This window comes from Glossina fuscipes, unplaced genomic scaffold (genome assembly GCF_014805625.2).
Source record: "Glossina fuscipes isolate IAEA_lab_2018 unplaced genomic scaffold, Yale_Gfus_2 106619, whole genome shotgun sequence".
In the NCBI taxonomy this organism is placed as follows: domain Eukaryota; kingdom Metazoa; phylum Arthropoda; class Insecta; order Diptera; family Glossinidae; genus Glossina; species Glossina fuscipes.
The window spans coordinates 1-18,090 of NW_024005626.1; the positions used below are offsets into that span (position 1 = coordinate 1).

Sequence of the window (18,090 nt, forward strand, 5' to 3'; positions counted from 1 at the left end):
TTTGAGATTATTTAATGATGTCTCTCCGTCCATCCTATTATTTAGATTTAAGATAATGTGTATCATCATCGAAAATCAACAATCCTTGATCAGCCCAATATTTTGAGATTATTTAATAATGTCTAGTCGTCCATTCGATTATTTTAGAGATTCACATATTAGATGTACTGAATCATCGTTAATTGAAAATCTTGAACTTATATAAAAAGGTCTGTCCGTCCATCCTATTGTTTTAGGAATCGCAGATAGTTAAAAATTCTCGATTAAGCGAAAATTTTGAGATTATTTAATGATGTCTGTCCCTCCAACTATTTTGTATATTTAGATTTTAGATAGTTAGTATCACCGATTATTGAATACACTTGATCAACCGAAAACATTGAGATTGATTAGTGATGTCTGTAGGTCCATCCAATTATTTTAGATGTTCAGCTATTAAATAATCTAAACCACCGTTAATTGAAGACTCTTGGTCAATTATTTAATGATACCTGTATATCTATCTAACTATTGTGGATATTTAGTAATTAAATAATTAGTATCACCAACAACTGAAGGCACTTGATCAATTTGCTTGTTCGGTCATTTCTTTTAAGCATATTCGGTACAAACTCCGTTATATAGTTCTGCGTCACAAATGAAACAAATCCAATTACAATCCCGCCCCATTTTTCTATAAAATTTACAATTTTTAGTATAATACAAGATATTGAAGTGCAATCTGCAGCCAAATAAGGCTGCAATGTCAAAATGCATGAGTAATATATTTTTCATATATTTTCGGTTTAAGTAAGAGAAATGCTGGATACCCCCTAAGGCGTATATAGTTTTTTCAATTTATTTGTTGTTTAAAATATGAATCTTTTTTTTTTTTTGTTATTGTTGTTTATTACTGCAGCTACTGTCGTCGTTCTTCAGTCATTTACTTTATTTCATCTTTTTTTTTTTGATTTCTTTTTTTAATATGTATTTCCCTCACTCTCGCTACTATATTGTAGAGTTTAATTATACGTTTACTCTTGTGTAGCGTTTACGTGTTCAAAATTTGGGTCAAGGTGTTTTCTCCACAAAGTGCGATTTGTGACAATAAATAGAAAAAAGAAAAAAAAAAAAAAAAGAAGAAACGTTTAGGGGAGAGAACGGAAATGAAAAAATGTTTGTTGATATATATACATATATACGGATTTAATGACTTATCATCATCGACCATTAAATTTAAAGGTAACAATTTCTTTGTTAGCAAAAAATTTAATTTAACGTTTCACTTATTCTATGGGGTAAAAATTGAATCAATTTTGAAATTTTTATTAATATTTCAAACAATAAAGACAGTTATAAAAATGCCCTTCAATCGCATTGAATCTATCTAATTGAATTGAATTGAATTTTGCTAAACTGAACTGAACGATGAATGCCGAGAGATTCAAGATTTAATTTTTAAGCAAATTTAACTGAAAGTAACTAAATTGAGTTGAAGTGAATCGAACTGAGGATTACATACAACTGATTCCAAGAAAATGAATATTCGAACTAGAATGAATAGGATCTACTCTTAATAAGTCAAACTTTTCATTAAGATAGATTTTATTGAATTCAATTACATAAATAAATTTAATTTAATTTAATTCACGTAACTAGATTTATAGACGTTTTTCGTTCGGTATCGATTTGAATTGAACATAAAGAAGAATTTAAAGTAGAATTTAACCGACCACAATCTAACTCAAAATAAGTGTTGACTGAATTTTCAAATTTTAAATTGATTGCTTCTATTATGGAAGGCGTAGTCAGAAATGTGGTCCGTGGTGTACGAAAAAACCATATTAATAAGCTGGTATCGCAATGAGCACGCAAAAAATCCGATTGCCATTGGAAGCAATGTACGGGGAAACCTCAAGCAAAAAAATTTATAAAAACTTCCGGAAAAACCTATTGGAACTAACAAGAAGCGATCTACGTTTAATCACGGGTCATAATTTCCTAAGGTTCCGCCTGAAAAATCTGCGTATCTCCGATACCGACAGATCGACAGATTCTGCCAAAAGAATGCGTGAGTTATCCCATCATATTCGATGTGAATGTTAGGCCATTTGCAGAGCCAGACACGGTGTGGTATTCTGAACCAAAAAGGTGGCGGCCTTCGTACAAATGTTAAAACTGAAGGACTAGTGGCAAGAGCGAGTCCAATAGATTTGCTCGACCGTGGTACGGATTCCCCTCGCAATTAATAATAATAATAAACGTAAGTTGTCCTAGATATTGCTTACATCAGCAAAGAAATCAATATACTTTAGCCATAAATGGTGTGGCATATAAAGACTATTGCAAACCGATAAATCCGCGTATATCGATGTAATAAAGGGTTTACTTATCTCATATCCTTCTGGACGTTGTGTTCATACAGATAAGCATAACATAATCAGACGCCAAGTAGTTGGCGAGCACTTCATAACAAGCAACAGTGGTGCTCCGAACCAAAAAGAGATGAAAGTAGAAATTCTAAAACTGATGGATTCGGGGCACGGGCGAGTACTGTAGATATTTTAGGTCATGGTACCGATTGTCTGCACTATTAATAATAAATATGTAAGTCACAAACATTGTCAGTTCGCTTACTGAGGATAAGGTGAGTAAATTTTAAAAGGCATCCGAAGCTATAGACATTCGGGTAATTTGCGCCAAACATTTATCCGCTTATCATTCCTTCTGCAGAAAATGAATTTTCTGGTTTTCAAATTGATTTTCCCAAAGTTTGTTTAGCAAAAAATCATTTTACCAAAGTTTTGCTTGCAAAAGTAATTTGCTGCCGCGTTATGAACAACATCACAGGCACGTTACAAGTAAGAAATCACTTTTTTTGCTTATGTTTCTTATGACTTAACTACTACTCCGCAATACCAGATTTGATATAAGGCCATGTGGGTTACAACATGAAAACCCATAGTAGTCTTCAATGACTAAGGACCCGGTCACAAGATCAGAATACGACTATTAATCGAAGAGTTTTTATTCCTTTTCATACCAGACCGTTGCAACCAAAGTTAGATTATTAACGAACTCCCTTTTTCAACTTACTTCATAGCTAACGACCCACCTTGTTAATGAGAAACGAAATTAGTATACTTTATCAGTATCAATAATGAATTCGCTGTCATTCTTGTACATGTTTAACACTTAACACGTCCGTTAAAGAGTCTTCCGCAAAAGAGTCTCTGATCATTTCATTTAATTACAGTACTTACCGATGCTTGCGATGTCTTCGTCTTGTGCTGCTGCTTGGTACAATCTTTTCCAAGTCATCGTTTTTATCGGACTCTATTTGCAGTTGCGTATCATAAGAGTATTCTTCGCTGTAAGGATATTGTCTACAGCGTTTGTTTGACGTTCGTCATAATACAATAATTAAGTCCCCAGACAAACATAATAAAAGCCAAAGCGTTCAAAAGAGAAAGACATGGAAAGAAGAAAACAATATTATTATAAACGATAATTTATAAAAGTTTTTCGTTCCTTTCTATCTCTATATAGTTAAGAATTTTGTCTTCATTAGAAAAAGCTTAAATAATTTAACAGTGATGTAATCTATGGTTTATGGCTAATCAACGTCAATTTTTCTTGCTCTCGTTTCCCTTCGCCTTCGCCTTCGCCTTCTCGTTTTCCTTTTTTTTGTTTATACTTACACAGGCTCATTGGTTGGCATAGCAAGTATGCAATGTTGTAAGCCATTTGGTTTGGGATAAACTAATATTGGATCTGAACAACGATGATAACGTTCTATGAAAGTAACAAAAGGACAAAATTAAATGAAATTTTCTTTTATGCAATTATTTATAGGATGCGCTTACTGTATTTACGTTTACGACCACGATATTCATCATCACTGCCGCTTTGGCCGGCTGGTACAAGAGGTTTGATACGTTGCTTGCTTTTGTCGCGTGCAGAAGTTTTACTTGTAGCACAACAGCCAATAGGCGCGACACTAGAACCAGTCGACGTTGAAGTCATACGATGCAATTTAGCCGTTTCGCTTGATGGAGCCGCAGTGGCAACAATAGCGCCACTGGCAGTACCATTGCGGAACGGTAAAATTTGTTCTGACAGCATTGGTGGTGCATCGATATCGATCGGCATAGCACCGGAACTTGTAGTAATCATAGGATATGGTTGCGTTGAAGCTGACGAACTAGCTATCGTTACAATATGTAATGTTTGCGGGGGCGAATCAGTTGTCTCAGTACAGGGTGGCGACGTTTGGGGAGGCATTGACGATTTAAGGCTATTCACTAAACGTTGATGATAATCGCTTTGATGTTGATGCAGCTGTTCGACGGTTAATGCGCTACGTGTGAGAGTGGTAGGCGACAATAAAGCAGCTGGCGAAACTGTAGCGGATTCCAGGGGTGGTGGTGGCAAGGGTGGCGGTCGGGCGCGGCCATTACTCAAAACGGCTAATAAACTGGTTGATTTTGATTTAAAACGATCACCCAATGTTACAGGTTTGTCAAGCACATTCAATTCAACTGTAGGCCAAACTCTTGAACCGTGCAATGACAACGAATCACTCTGATTTAACAAAGTACTTATTGTTAAATTTGCACTATCTTCTGAAGTATTTTGACGTGTTATGTCGCGTGATTGTACTGCAAGCTCTTTCTCAATTTTTTCCGACCGATTTTCGCTATCGGCGCGCAGTAAGTTTTGCGGCAGCACAATCGACTTGCTAGGTGGTAACGCTATGGCGACTTCACTAGTTGCGGGTTGAGTTCTTAGGGCGTGTTTGGTTTGCTGGGCAGTGGCAGTTATATGTCTTATATCTTTCATTTTTTGATTTTCTTCTCCAGTTATGGTAAGTGAAGAAGCTGTATCGTTTTCGGGCATCGCCCTAAGAGTCTTTAAAACAAGACGTGGCGGCAGCTCTGGGCTGCATTGTGCACTAATTGATTTGGCTTCAAGTATACGCTGACGCTTTGCCGCTCGAATGCGATCGTATAACAAAGTATCCCTATGGATTTCCGGAATGATTTCAGTTGCGCCAAAACTCACCGTGCACCGGGAACTAGCAAATGATAAGCTCTCAATGCTATCACGTATAGATGTCAAACTACCGTCAGCTAAAGTGGAGGAATGTAAACGAGCGCCCGTACCATTTTCATAACCACTACCTAACGATGCTGTATCATAGCTGCGTTCAACGAAGGAAGCGGAGGGTACAGCAGAGCTAGTTAATATACCATTGGTGTGTGGGGCATTTTTCGATTCGCCCGAGGAACTTGAAACGGCCGCATCGATCGGCGTATGAGTCTGAGCGTGGACCAGTAAATGCCGTTGCGCCAATTTCTGGTCGACACTTTGTCTTTCTGAGGAATTGCTAAGAGTGCTAGCCACACTATCATCAGCCAAAGGCGCAGATTGTGGTAATCTCTTAGCACTGGCAGTGGTTTTCGCTTTGGTTCTCGTTCGCGACCCCTGAGAACGACTTTGACTTTGAGTAAGGGATGTAATCGATGCCACTTCGATTTCATCAGATTTTCGGCGTTTGTAAGCCTTATCTCTTATGGCAGTTTTAGGCGATTTTGTCTTGTGTGGTGATGTGGGTACCGTACGCGAACACAATTGATCTTCGCCGCTTTCACTAAGCGTTGAATTTTGACGCGATTCAACACTGCTGAATAGCTTCCGGGCAAAAAACATTCTACCAATAGATTTCCGTTTAAGCCGTTTAGCTCGCTTACGCTCTTCGCAGTCGCGTTTCATAGCCTGCATTTTCTTCTCGAGGAGGCTGTGAAAAATGGCCTCATAGGTAAGTGCCCTTTGCAAATCCTCCAAAGAATTGATGCCATCTGTGGAAACAGCTTTATCCGATTTAAGCGGACCTTGTGATTCCTCTGGCTCCCCGGTGTGCTTTTCCTCCTCCATCTTTTCTTCCCTGTCCGTGCCTTCCGAATTCCATAAGTTAATATTCTCTTCCACTTCATCATCTTGATCACTTACTGGCCTTTTATGAATTTCTCCTTCCATTTGAAGCAACAACAACACGAAAAACGAGTCAAGCAGGTGTCATTTGTGTTCCGTCCGGGTTTTTTTTTCTGTTTTTTTTTTTTTCCAAATTCTAAGCGCTTTCACTAACCGCAAATGACTTTGGTTCTTATGGATGAATATATTTTTATTGTTATATTATCTATCGATATCTTTACTAGTTGTTAAAGTGATTCTTTGTGATTAGCGGGTGTTTGTGAAAGCAATCTAATAACGTGAACGATAACGGCAACGTCCGCTTGATTGATGTTGTTGCTATTGACAATGATGATTTTTTTTGTATAAAACATTTTTTGTTCTTCCTGTTTCCTGTTTTTTGTTTTGTTTTGTTTTTTTTTTTGTTTTTTTTTTTTTTTTTTTTGGTGTTGTTCAATTGCTATGCGCGACAATTGACAACAATAGCAGCAATGATGACGATGGCGATGCTCATACTTTATCTATCGGGGTTTCACGGTTAACTTTAAGCTTTTGCGTTGCCTGTTTTGGCCACGATATTCTCTGCAAAACACTTTATATCGCTTTTCTATGCAAAAATAAGCAGAAAACTACTTGTCATTGAATAGAATGAAGACGATTAGGTAGATGAATTTTTCCATATAAGTATTATTAACGATTTCGTATTGATTACATTTATTCACTTTGATTTTCGCTATTCCTTTTATTCATTCATAACACATGATTGACTGGTGATTCTCGCAAATCCAAACCATTCAATTAATGTACTTTGTTTCTTTCTTATTTTCTTTGTACAAAATCATTCGTGTATAATGAACGGTATCTGGATCTGTAAATTAGAGAAGACATGTGCATTAAGGCAAGTAAAATTTAAAAGTTGTGTGCTGCTGGTGATGTAATGACAAGGACACATTCACAACGTGAATGTAAATATTTGTTGAGTTAAACATATTGGTTTGGAAGTTATATTGATTGAATTCTATTCTTACTTAGCTTAATGCGATATTTATAATAATACATTGTACTGGAGAACGTGTAGTAGTGTTTAATGAAATATGAAAAATCCCTTAAGGCTTAAAAAAATGAGTGAATGAACGAACATAGGTTTAGACATACATATGATTATTTACTTTACTTTACTTTGTGCACTTGTTAGCTTGTACTACTAATAGTCGTTAAAAAAAAACTTTCATTTATTTAACTTTTAGGAACATAAAGGTGCGTGTGTGTGTATATAATATAACCAAAAATATTTATGGAATAATATATATTTTCGAGATTCGGCCCGGGCCGAATATAATCATCTTACTTGTTAATACGTAATTTTCATTTTATGCATATTATCTTGTTATACACACCACACCGAATCATAAGAAGGTATTCATTTCAGCAAAACGTTTTCATTGCTTGAAAAGAAACTTCAGAGACATCAAATGTCCTTGATAAGCATCAAATTTCCAGTTGATTTAGGCATACCCGTCCGTCCAATTGTCCGTGTGTCGTCTATGCTTCGTCGCAAAAAGAAAGAATCGACTTCGAATTTGATGAAAATATTAGAACTGTTTGTACTCCGGTGGGCATGGAAAATGGGCCAAATAACTAGTACCATGTAAACCGAGAACACACACACAGCTGAGAAAATTATAAGAACTTAAACATACCTTCTATAGCAAATCCTATTGTTCCGGGACTACCGGACAATCCAGTCACCCAATGTTACAATATATCACAATTTAAGTTTGTGGACGCAAAGAATCTTGAGGGACTCGACAAAGTAAACCTACTTTTTAAGTCTTTTGCCAAAAAGAATGTCGAGCGAAAATGAAGATATCGCCTTCAAAATTCTTAAAGAATCTCGAAGTGAATTAAATTTTTAAAAGGACACACCTACAACAATAGTTTTATTTTGAAAATAGAAGAAATCAGCCGCGCCCACTCCATCTTATAGAGCATGAAAATGTAGTTCTTTCACTCTTATTGTCTGGTTCAGGGCAACGGTGATGGGTATAAAAGATTCGGTCACGACCGAATATACTTTCCTTGCTTGTTCTAACTAAAAACATTGTATTTGCATGTGTAACGTATCCAGAATAATTTTCAACATTCCGTCTTGTTTGTCTTGTGGGTAATAAGTAGAAAACGTGAAAAAAGCAAAAAAAAAAAAGTGAAAATTTGATGATAACTTGTAACCGTTCGATTTTTCACATGAACTTTTTTGTGTGACTAGGATCAACAGCGTGCATCCACACAAACACGGAGACGCACAGACACACGGAGCCAGACATACAGGCACGTATGTACCTACGTACATACATGTAAACATAAATAGGCGCACACGCACACAAACAAAGTAGGGGGCCAACGTACAAAATAACGTACTAAGATAACCTGTATACAAACATCTATACTTAGATACGAGACTGTGGAAATGCCAGCAACGGCAATTCGTTAGATAACCCGCCTCCTTATAGACCTATCTATCTCCTGAACAATGTGGGCAAAGTTTTCGAAAAAATGCTACGAGCGGGTTTAGCAAAACAGCTGAAGGGCCAGCGCGGCTTTTCTAGGCGCCAATTCGGCTCTATCGAACGGCGATCTATAGTTAACGCCATTAAGAAAATGGTCTCGGCAAAATAAAAAAAGAAGGACGCAAAAGAGTTCTGTGCTGACGTCGGAAGTGGTAAACGTCTTTAGCACAGCGGATCGGGAAACCGAAATAAAATGCTGAAACAAGCGAAAGTTTTTTCCGTACTTGGTTAAAATGATAGACAGCCATAGCAGTGCACCGTAAAATACAAACAACGGAATAAGAGAACCTAGGATTATAGCAGGGGGACCACAGGGTCCTACCCTAGGTCATTTCGTGTAGAGTTTCATATCATGCACTACGAGTTGCTCAAGACGGGTCTTCCAAGTGGAGCGAAATTGATAGGTTATGCGGATAACATTGCCCTGATTGTGCAGCAAACGTCGACCCCGCAGGTAGAGATAATAGCTCAGGCTAGCGTAAGCGATAAGCGTAGATGGCTATAAAATTTCAAACTCAAACTTACTGTAGGGAAAACTGAAGCCACAATGCTTCTAATCGTCAAAAAAAAGGTGAATGGATATTGCATTCAATTCACTTCTAATTTGAAATATCAAGGAGTGCAATTAGATAGAAAACCAGCACTCGCGGAAATGTTAAGAAAGTTAGGGATGAAGCATTGTCAATTTGCAAACCACTCTATGCAGAGTTAGACCATCCGTGAACGGGTCAAAACAGGCGCGATTAAAACAGCATAGCGTACGTGCAAATGATGTATGCCGGATCCACTTGTGCAGAGAAGGTATTAGAAAGTTAACATCTTCTGCGAAAACTGGATGCGGTTCAAAAGCCGTAGATGTTGAGAATGAAATCGGCCTACCGCACAGTTTCAACGGCAGTGGCAGCAATCTTGGCGGATATATTATCCATCGTGTTACTATTGACGAAGCAATTATGTGCCCGTAGCGACAAAGAGGAAAGAATTACTGACGCAGGAAATTGCAGCGATGTCTACCGATTTAAGACTTCTATCTGGCAGGTCATGTTGACGGAATGGCAGCTACGATGGGAAAACGACTCGAGAGGAACGTAGAACAATCACTAAAAAGGGGACACTGAGAAATTAATTTGTTACCAACCCAATTTTTCGTTAGCCATGGCTATTTTTCGAGTGCCGTTTTAACTTGCGAGCAGATAACGTACGCGATCTACGCCAAGGCTAAAATGACGATGTGAGGAACAGGCTTTTCAGATCACTGACCCTGCGAGGACGGGTGAGGTAGAATGATATAGTAAATATAAGAGTCCATCCCGAGGTAATGCGGTTCCGAGATAGTTTGATCTCAAGACAAGCGTACTGCCAGTACGCTATTATGAAAAATAATATATATATATATATATACTTAGGTATACGCAGACATAAGCACATACAAGCAAACATAAAAACATAGCTATAACATATTCAGCCATTCATATAAATTTTCAAACGAACGGACGAACGGACTTTCCTAGGTCGTCCCAGAATTTGCTCTCTGAACTTTTCTTTTAGATGCTGCAAACATTATGACAAAACGTACATAAACCGCTTCTTCGTTGGTGGGTATAATTATCGGATTACGTAAGATAAGATATACGACCCGCAATTCACTCTCAAACTATGCTCAAGCTATTTATCATATATATGAGCTATGACATTAATTTCTCTTTTAATTTTACTCGTATTTAATGAGATCAGTAAAGTCAAATAGCACCGCTGGATGTCATGTAAAACGGAAACGAAACCATTTAACTTATCCCATATAAGCACCATGGCCAAGCTAAGCAGCTTCATAACTAAGCCAACTAAGGAATATCATGACTTAAAGTTACATTTGAGTGGAAAGCTTCAGATAGAAAAGAAGAAAGAAGAAAGTAAACGAGATGGTAAACGAGAAGTAAAATAAAACATTTTTCTTTTGTTTTCTCCTACCTACCTAGTATTATGCTCTTTGCTATTCCGGTCCCTAAGCTAATCCCAACTGCATATATAAAGAATTTAAACTCAGCCGAGTGTATCAATAGCATTAATCGTCTGTAATTTAATTTTCAAGAGAATTCAATTAAATCGATGTACGTAATGCTTGCTTGTATGTATGTGTGTATGACTATTTATAATAAATAAATTGAAAAATGAAATGATGATAATTATGTATAAAAAAAAAAAAAAAACAAGAACAAGAATTAAGTTAAGGTGATTACGGTGAATCCTTAATAATTTATGGAATACAGAAAAATTGTCTCATAAATGCTTAGAATTAATATTTTTGTACAATTTAAATATTTAAATGTTAATAAAGCAACAGCAAAACAACAAAAGCATTATTTACTTTAGCATTCCGGCATACCCAACATAGCACTAGTTACAAGAATCATCTATATCTGTTTGTTTGTTAGTGTAAGCAAAAGAAAAAAAAACAAAAACAAAAATGATAATTTTGCTTGCCCTTCGTTTCGGTTTTTGCCATTTTCGTTCTCCCTTTTAGATAATATTTATTCGACTTGTTGCATTGTACTTATAAAATAACCTTTCCTTACCCCATTAGATATATGTATGTAGGAATGTATTTATGAATGCATGCACTCTTGTATGTAAAAGGGAAGCGGATAAAATGCTATGCTACGTGAGTGTATGAAGTTATATTCTCAAGTCTCTTGCACGTACATATGTCTATATGAACATATTGACTCGTTCATGCCTGATTTAAGTCGTGCACACAAGAGTTGTCGTTCCTTGGAATAAAGTTGAATGGCTGCCAATAATATAATTTTTATTTCCCTTCTATTTTATATTCGTACATGTACTACACGGCACATATAAATTTAAGAATGTATGGGTTTCTCTATCTAAATGCATTGCTAAACTTAACAATCTTTGCGGAGCGTTTAAATTCCCCAACCGACTAAAGCTTAACTAACATAGAATAGTAATAATAATCGGATAGAGTCAAGTGTATGAAAATTCCTTTATATATATTTAACATTGTGCCGTGCTACGTATAATACAATTTGCATGTGTGTATGGAAAGCAAAAAAAAAAAAAAAAAACAATTATTTAACTTGTCTACATATCATAATCGGGTGGTGCTCAACAAGTCAGTCGATCATGAGGGCGATTTTCGTAATTAATTCTAAGGAAACCTTTAAGAATTCAAATAATTTACGATTCGCTAAATAAACCAGGAAAGCCCTGAAGATGTGCATCTCCTTCTTCCAAATTTTCTATTGACTTTCGCCGCTAAACAACTTTCCTTTATTATTTTTTTCGAACTGTTCGCGATTATTTGTGAAGCGGTTTTAAAAAGTTGAACCTCCTCACTCTAATCAACTGAGTTTCGAGTATCTAAAATCCAAAAGACGAGCGACAATGGCCAGAGAAAGCACAACACATTTCGAGTTTTATTAAAAAGCGTCGAAGTCTCTCGGAAGTGACGATGAGAGACAGTAAAGTGTAATGCTCGAAAGCCTGATGCGAAGCCATGAATAAAGACCCGTGAGTGTTAAAATAATAATCAAAAAAAGTTGGACGCAGGAAGCCCATATGAAGAATTATAAATTCCGCCTGGTCGTAGACAATTGTAGTAACACATTTTCGAGTAACACAGCATTAATCCAAGACTGCAACAGATCTGGCTAGAAAATTTCCAGGAGATAAGATCACAGTGGAAGAAATTCAGGCTTGATGTGAAAGCTTGAAAAGGATGATAGCACCGAGACCTGAGGGGCTTATACGAGCTAATACAGTTGATTGGTAAAATTTGGACGGATCTACTCAGTCATACGTAAAAGTTGTGCCGCAAACTTAGCACCTTCGCAGTTCGTTAGCCCTAAAGAATTGCATCAACTCTTTTCGAACTCCCGGTCCATGGTTTATCGATCTTTTTTTATTAATATGTAAGGGATATACACTTTTCTTTTAATGTAGCCAAGATCACTGGATATCCTTTATATGTACGACAAGGAAGTGGCAAAAGAAAGAAAGAGATAAGCAAGGAGCAGCCAAAGTTAAATCAATAAGTGTGTCTTTAGAGCCTTAGTAGATTCTATAGCTACGACCAAGTATAGTCGAGACCAAGTCTAGCACCAGCATTTGAATCCGCAAACACCGACTTCGATTCTTACCTACTCGTCAATTACAAAGTGGATGAACAGGCCGAGCTGACGAAGGGTGTACTGCACTTGACGCTGAATAAGCATTTCAAAATCAGTCAACTATTAAGAGGGAATAACTGCGTTGTAACTCATCTTTTATTATAACTAACATGCTTGTCCGTCTATCTGTCTTGTTTTCTGGTGTTTAATGTTCGCAAAACTTTGAGATATTTTGAGATAAACTTTGGTACACTAACGTGTTTTACCCCAAGGACGAAGGCCCAAATTGAAAGTGTTTCGAAAAGTCTTTATATGAATAACTGTAAGATGGTGAAGAGTATTTATCACTGTACGGTATTCACTGCGAAAGAGGTTCCGAAAAATACGGTTTCTCTTTTCTTTTTCTTTTTTTTGTATCCCAGAAGTGCTGTGCTGCAGTTATATTTTTAAAAAATTATTAATAAAAGTTTTTCTTAACGGCTTTTATAAACCTATTAATATATGAAGAAGCATTTGTTTCCGTAAACTTATTGGTCTTTTGTAAATAAATTCGAGAAGATTATATCTAATTTCGCGCCAATAAGTCTTGCGTTACCCCTTAAGCAAGAGATGACAAAATTAGCATAACTTGAGTCTCCGTAGTTAAAGAGTGCATGCATTTTTTACACAAACTTTGTACACATTTTTTTCAACCAAACTTTAAGCTGTGTACTTTAGAGACTTTTGTTTAAAGAGTAAAGGAAAGAAAAGGAAAAGACAAAGAAGAAAAGAATGCTTAACCCTATCAAGCAACGTTCAACTTGAATCTTATCCTTAGGGCAACGTTAATACTTTCGCAGCAATGTGTCAATGATTGATTATAAACCAATGCATAGACACACACACATACACACATATATACAAAAATACACATAGCATTCTTATTACTCAAACTAAGAGTCTACTTTCTTAGGGAGTTCGCAAACTATATCATAATCATACGAAAGTAGTTGAGAATTCTCAAACGATTTGTAAGTAAATGCGGTCCACAGCAATTGCTCACCAATAGCCCGTAACAATGTACTGATGGGATTGATAAATCTTAGATCATGAAGCTAAAGCTAAAGACGACGAGTTGTCAGTTATTTTATTTGCTTTTCGTTGTTAAAAAAAAAAATTCTAAACCTTAAACTCAAAAGCCATTGTCGAAAAAAAAAAACCAGTAAGAAAATTATATTCGGTCGGGACCGAATTTTTTGTGCCCATCGCCGTCATCGTAAAGAAGACAAAAAAAAATTTAAATAATTTACATTTTCATGCTTTATAGTATGGAGTGGGTGCAGATGATTTTTTGTATTTTCAAAATAAAAGTTTTCATCACGTGGGCGTTGTAGGCGTGTCCTTGGAAAAATTTAAATCACGTACAAGTTCTTTAGCAATTTGTAGGCGACATCTTCATTGTTATTAACAGGCCAATGTGTATAACAAACACCTTACACATGGACAGAGGAACAGATGGACATGTTTATGCGCGTTCCAAATTGAAACTGGCCAAGTTTATGTTGTTTTTAAAGCTTGTTTCTGCAGTTTGTAAAGCTATTGAAAAAAAATTAAATTTTGATATGTTATAATATTGGGTAGGCGTGGTCAACATTTCCATTTTTGTACAGGTGCGTTCAAGTTTATTTACATTTATCTGCTTAGAGTAATGATTATGAACAAATTTTTTCTTCCGTTTGAAAAACAGAGGTGTTCTTTGTTTAGGTGAAACTGTGGGCGTGTCCTTCGACAAATTTGACCCATTTTCGATGCGTGCAAGAACTTTCAATAGCTTCATTTTTGCGGCTAGGGAAATGTTCACAACAGATAATAGGCACAGACGGACCGACATACAGACAGATAGACGGATACGCGTAAATCGATTTAGAATTTGATGCTGATCAAAAGAATATATACACAATATGGCGATCTATGATGCTTCCTTGTGGGTGTTGCAGAAGTTGCAAAAAAATGAATATACTTTTCTCCTCCTTCGGCGACGGCTATAATAAAGAGCCTAAATGGTAAAGGTGGCTAACGGAAAATTAATGAAATACATTGGACACTAATGAGTGACCACAGATGATGGTCGATAGAACAATCGCAGCTTTTATGACAATCACGTCGCTTAAAAGAACGTAAATAAGTGATTGATTGTTTAGTCGGATGGGATTAAGCGGTTAAAAAGCGCTGCTATATATGTGACATTGATACAAAGTTAACCACAACACCGAGAAGAGAAAACCTCTAACATTGGATGACCAAATCAAAGCAAACTCGCAGCATAGTTACAGCGATTAAAGCTACTGTCACCCGAGGGACGAATTAAACAAATTAAAGCAAAAGTTTAAGCTAAAGTAATTATTCGGTCGTCAAAAGATAGGCATTCAATAGCTTGTCTTGCTGACATCGATTAACTAAGCAATTAACAAGGACAAAATTGACATTTGTTAGCAATTAAAGTAAAAAACTCGATCGATCAGGTAACTGATTCCATAAATTATATTACTACTAAAAGTACCCATGGAATGGGTGGAATTGTTATCTCTCTCTTTGAGGAAATGGCCAACTAGTGTAGACGAAGGCAAGGTTTGCTTGAATTAATTAGCTTGTAAGATATAGCCGATGACTCAGCAGCTGATTATGCTTAGCCTTATCTTTACGATATTAGCTGAAATAAGTTCCTAATAGCACTAAGGAACTTAAAGTCCATATAGTAAAGACAAAAATAACTATGACTTTTTTACCAGAGTAATTTGTTTCATAATCTATATATTGTTGTTGTTATTGTTGTTATATTATTTACTTCTTCATTCAAGAAAAAGGTCGTAAATCCAAACAATCGACTTGTCGACCAGGTTTGCTACTCAGCACTAGATTATGGCGACACAGCTGACTTTTCGAATAACTATTAAAATTATTATTATTATTATTATTATTATTAGTAATTTCGCCAGAGAAATAAATTCTAACACCCAACTCTTAAAGTACTAGCATCTAAGGCTATCGGGTTTAATTAAAAACTCTACCGCACTTGACATTCGAATCCACGACGATTGAGTTGCATTGAGTTGTTGAGGCGAATAACTTAAGTGAGACTCTGATGGTAAATGATATCTGAAAGCAGTATAAGTGGGATTTTGATCGGTTACTCAATTCATTCCCTAAACTATGTATAGGTCATTAATTTCCTAGATTAAATAAGAAGAAGAATGTTTGATTCGGCAATGACCGCATTATTTGAATTGTGTAATCGTCCGTCCAAGAGTAACCCTTCGCTCTTGCTTGCGTTTTTCAAAGATATGGTAATCGCTGGAGTTGAAAGCAGAAGAATATGATGGACGGAGTAGGGCTTTGAACTTTAATTCAGGAACTTTTCCTGTTACAGTTATCGATTTATGAAGCAATGCGCGCCTTGTTCTTCCGTGGGTGAAACCTATTGGAAGGCAGCTTACTCCCTTTTATTTCCCAAATATCGAAGAAAGTTTTTTCAACTTTTTTTAAAATCTTTTCTAGTGTAATCCTCTTTGATGAGCGCTTACTGCGTTCAACCGCGTCCATATAACGTTGCTTATAGCTAGGAATCAACCGACAATCGGCAGAGAAGAGATCCGATAACACATGAGAGGTAAACACTGAAATCAAGCAAATTGCTTTTCCTCACAAAAGCAACGTTTAGTTAATACATAGTCTGGAAGTCGAATCACTATTGCTCGCAAATTAGGAATGATATAAAATTTTGCAGATGTCTTTGGAGCGTTAGTACTATCCGATGGTAATATGCTTTTTTTTGTTAGAGACGATACCTGCCCGTGTCTGCCCCGGGAATTGTTGACCGATGTGGTATATAAAGACTTTAGCTATAGCTACTGATCTATAATCCTTTCTCCATTCAACAAAATAATCAATTCGCTTAACATGACTACACTGAGCAACATCCCAAAGAAATTCTAAGTAATAATAGTAAGTATTTTTTTTTTTTTTTTTTGGCTTCTTCGTTGGCTGTAGAACAATATTGATATTGAGGAGTTTTATACTGCTTGAGGAGACTATACTGCTTCGGAATAACAAGTTTGTTACAAAGTCACGAAACCTATGACAAGAAGACAAACTATGGACCGGTCACAATGTCAGATTAGGATAAGTTATCAACTAAATATCTATTCAGCTAAATGATTGGTAACATAAAGATAGTTATTTCACGACAGATTACGGCGTTATCTGGCTCAACGATTAGCTACTGGTTTATGGATAAACAACTAAGAGGATTAAAGTCATTTTGGTCCATCACTTGACTTTAACTTTTTTTTTTTTGTATTTTCAAATTAATTACTAAGTTCGAATTTAATATTTAATATAAACTTAAGATAAGAAGAAGTAAGGAAGGTAATCGGCCTCGATTTCGGATGTGATTGTTTAATGATTGGCAACGACAATCCTTTCAGCAGAGGTTAGATGAAAATTTCGCTGCCGCTATTTCTTCTTTCTTATCGAACCACCGAAGCGGCAACCGGATCCTTCCAACAGCGTATAGGAGATAACAACGCGTAGTGACAGACAAACGCAGACGTGGTAGATTGCTCTCCTGGCGCCCAAGTTTAACAATCGTTTTAAATTAACATTGTTATAAGTCAGGCGATTGAGTTTTGATTTATGGTTAATTTCAAAGAATAAAAAGGTTTAAGAAAATATAAGGCATACAACTGAATAGATTGATATACTATATCTGTATGAATGTATTGTAAAGTAAAGTAATTCCATTAATATATAAATTTTGAATGATGCCTAGCTAGGCTTTCTATAGAGATAGTAAAAGGAAATCTCTATTAATTAGGCTGTGAGCCTTTGTTTTATTAGACATTAGCTACAAAACATCCCAGTGGCCTTAACGGCAGTTATCATCTCATAAGAGAAAAAATTCTGCACTTTACAATATTTACATTCAGTATAACGAAACCAACCATTCAGTCCGTCAGTCCGTCTCTCAAGAAAACGATCGATAAGCAAGCAAGTCGAAACAATTACTCAGCCCGATAGAATTTGATAGAGACTCAGTAGTTGGCTTGTTGGCATTTGCCTCGCGCGGCAAATACTACAAATTTCATGGCAATAAAAAGGAAAGTTTTGAAAAAGAGGAAGAGAGAGAAGAGGTATTATTATTAATTTGGTTAGAGAGAAAATTCTAGGACTAAAACCTTCAAGCATTAGCCTCTAAAGCTATTTGGCTTTATTGAGATTTGAACCGAAGACCATCAAGTTGTTAGTTAGAGACTCTGCGCCTACTTGGCCACACAGGCGGATAATTTTCTAAATAAGATTTTCTTTGATGTGTTAATCAGTTTCAGCGACCATGTACTCGTGACGACAACAGGTTACTTTGAGTGGAATAACCGTTTACTCTGAAATTGAATTCCGAGAAAAATTTG

At 36.3% G+C, this 18,090-nt stretch overlaps 1 protein-coding gene across 1 annotated transcript; it reads right to left on the minus strand.

The window, feature by feature from the left end:
• Positions 1-3,238: 3,238 nt before the first annotated feature.
• LOC119644289 lies at positions 3,239-6,353 on the minus strand. The gene is made up of 3 exons (XM_038043827.1): positions 3,846-6,353; positions 3,681-3,774; positions 3,239-3,365 (listed from the first exon to the last, which is right to left on the minus strand). The coding sequence occupies exons 1-3, from the start codon at positions 6,016-6,018 to the stop codon at positions 3,239-3,241; spliced, it is 2,394 nt and encodes a 797-aa protein (XP_037899755.1). The 5' UTR covers positions 6,019-6,353.
• Between the last annotated feature and the right edge of the window lie 11,737 nt (positions 6,354-18,090).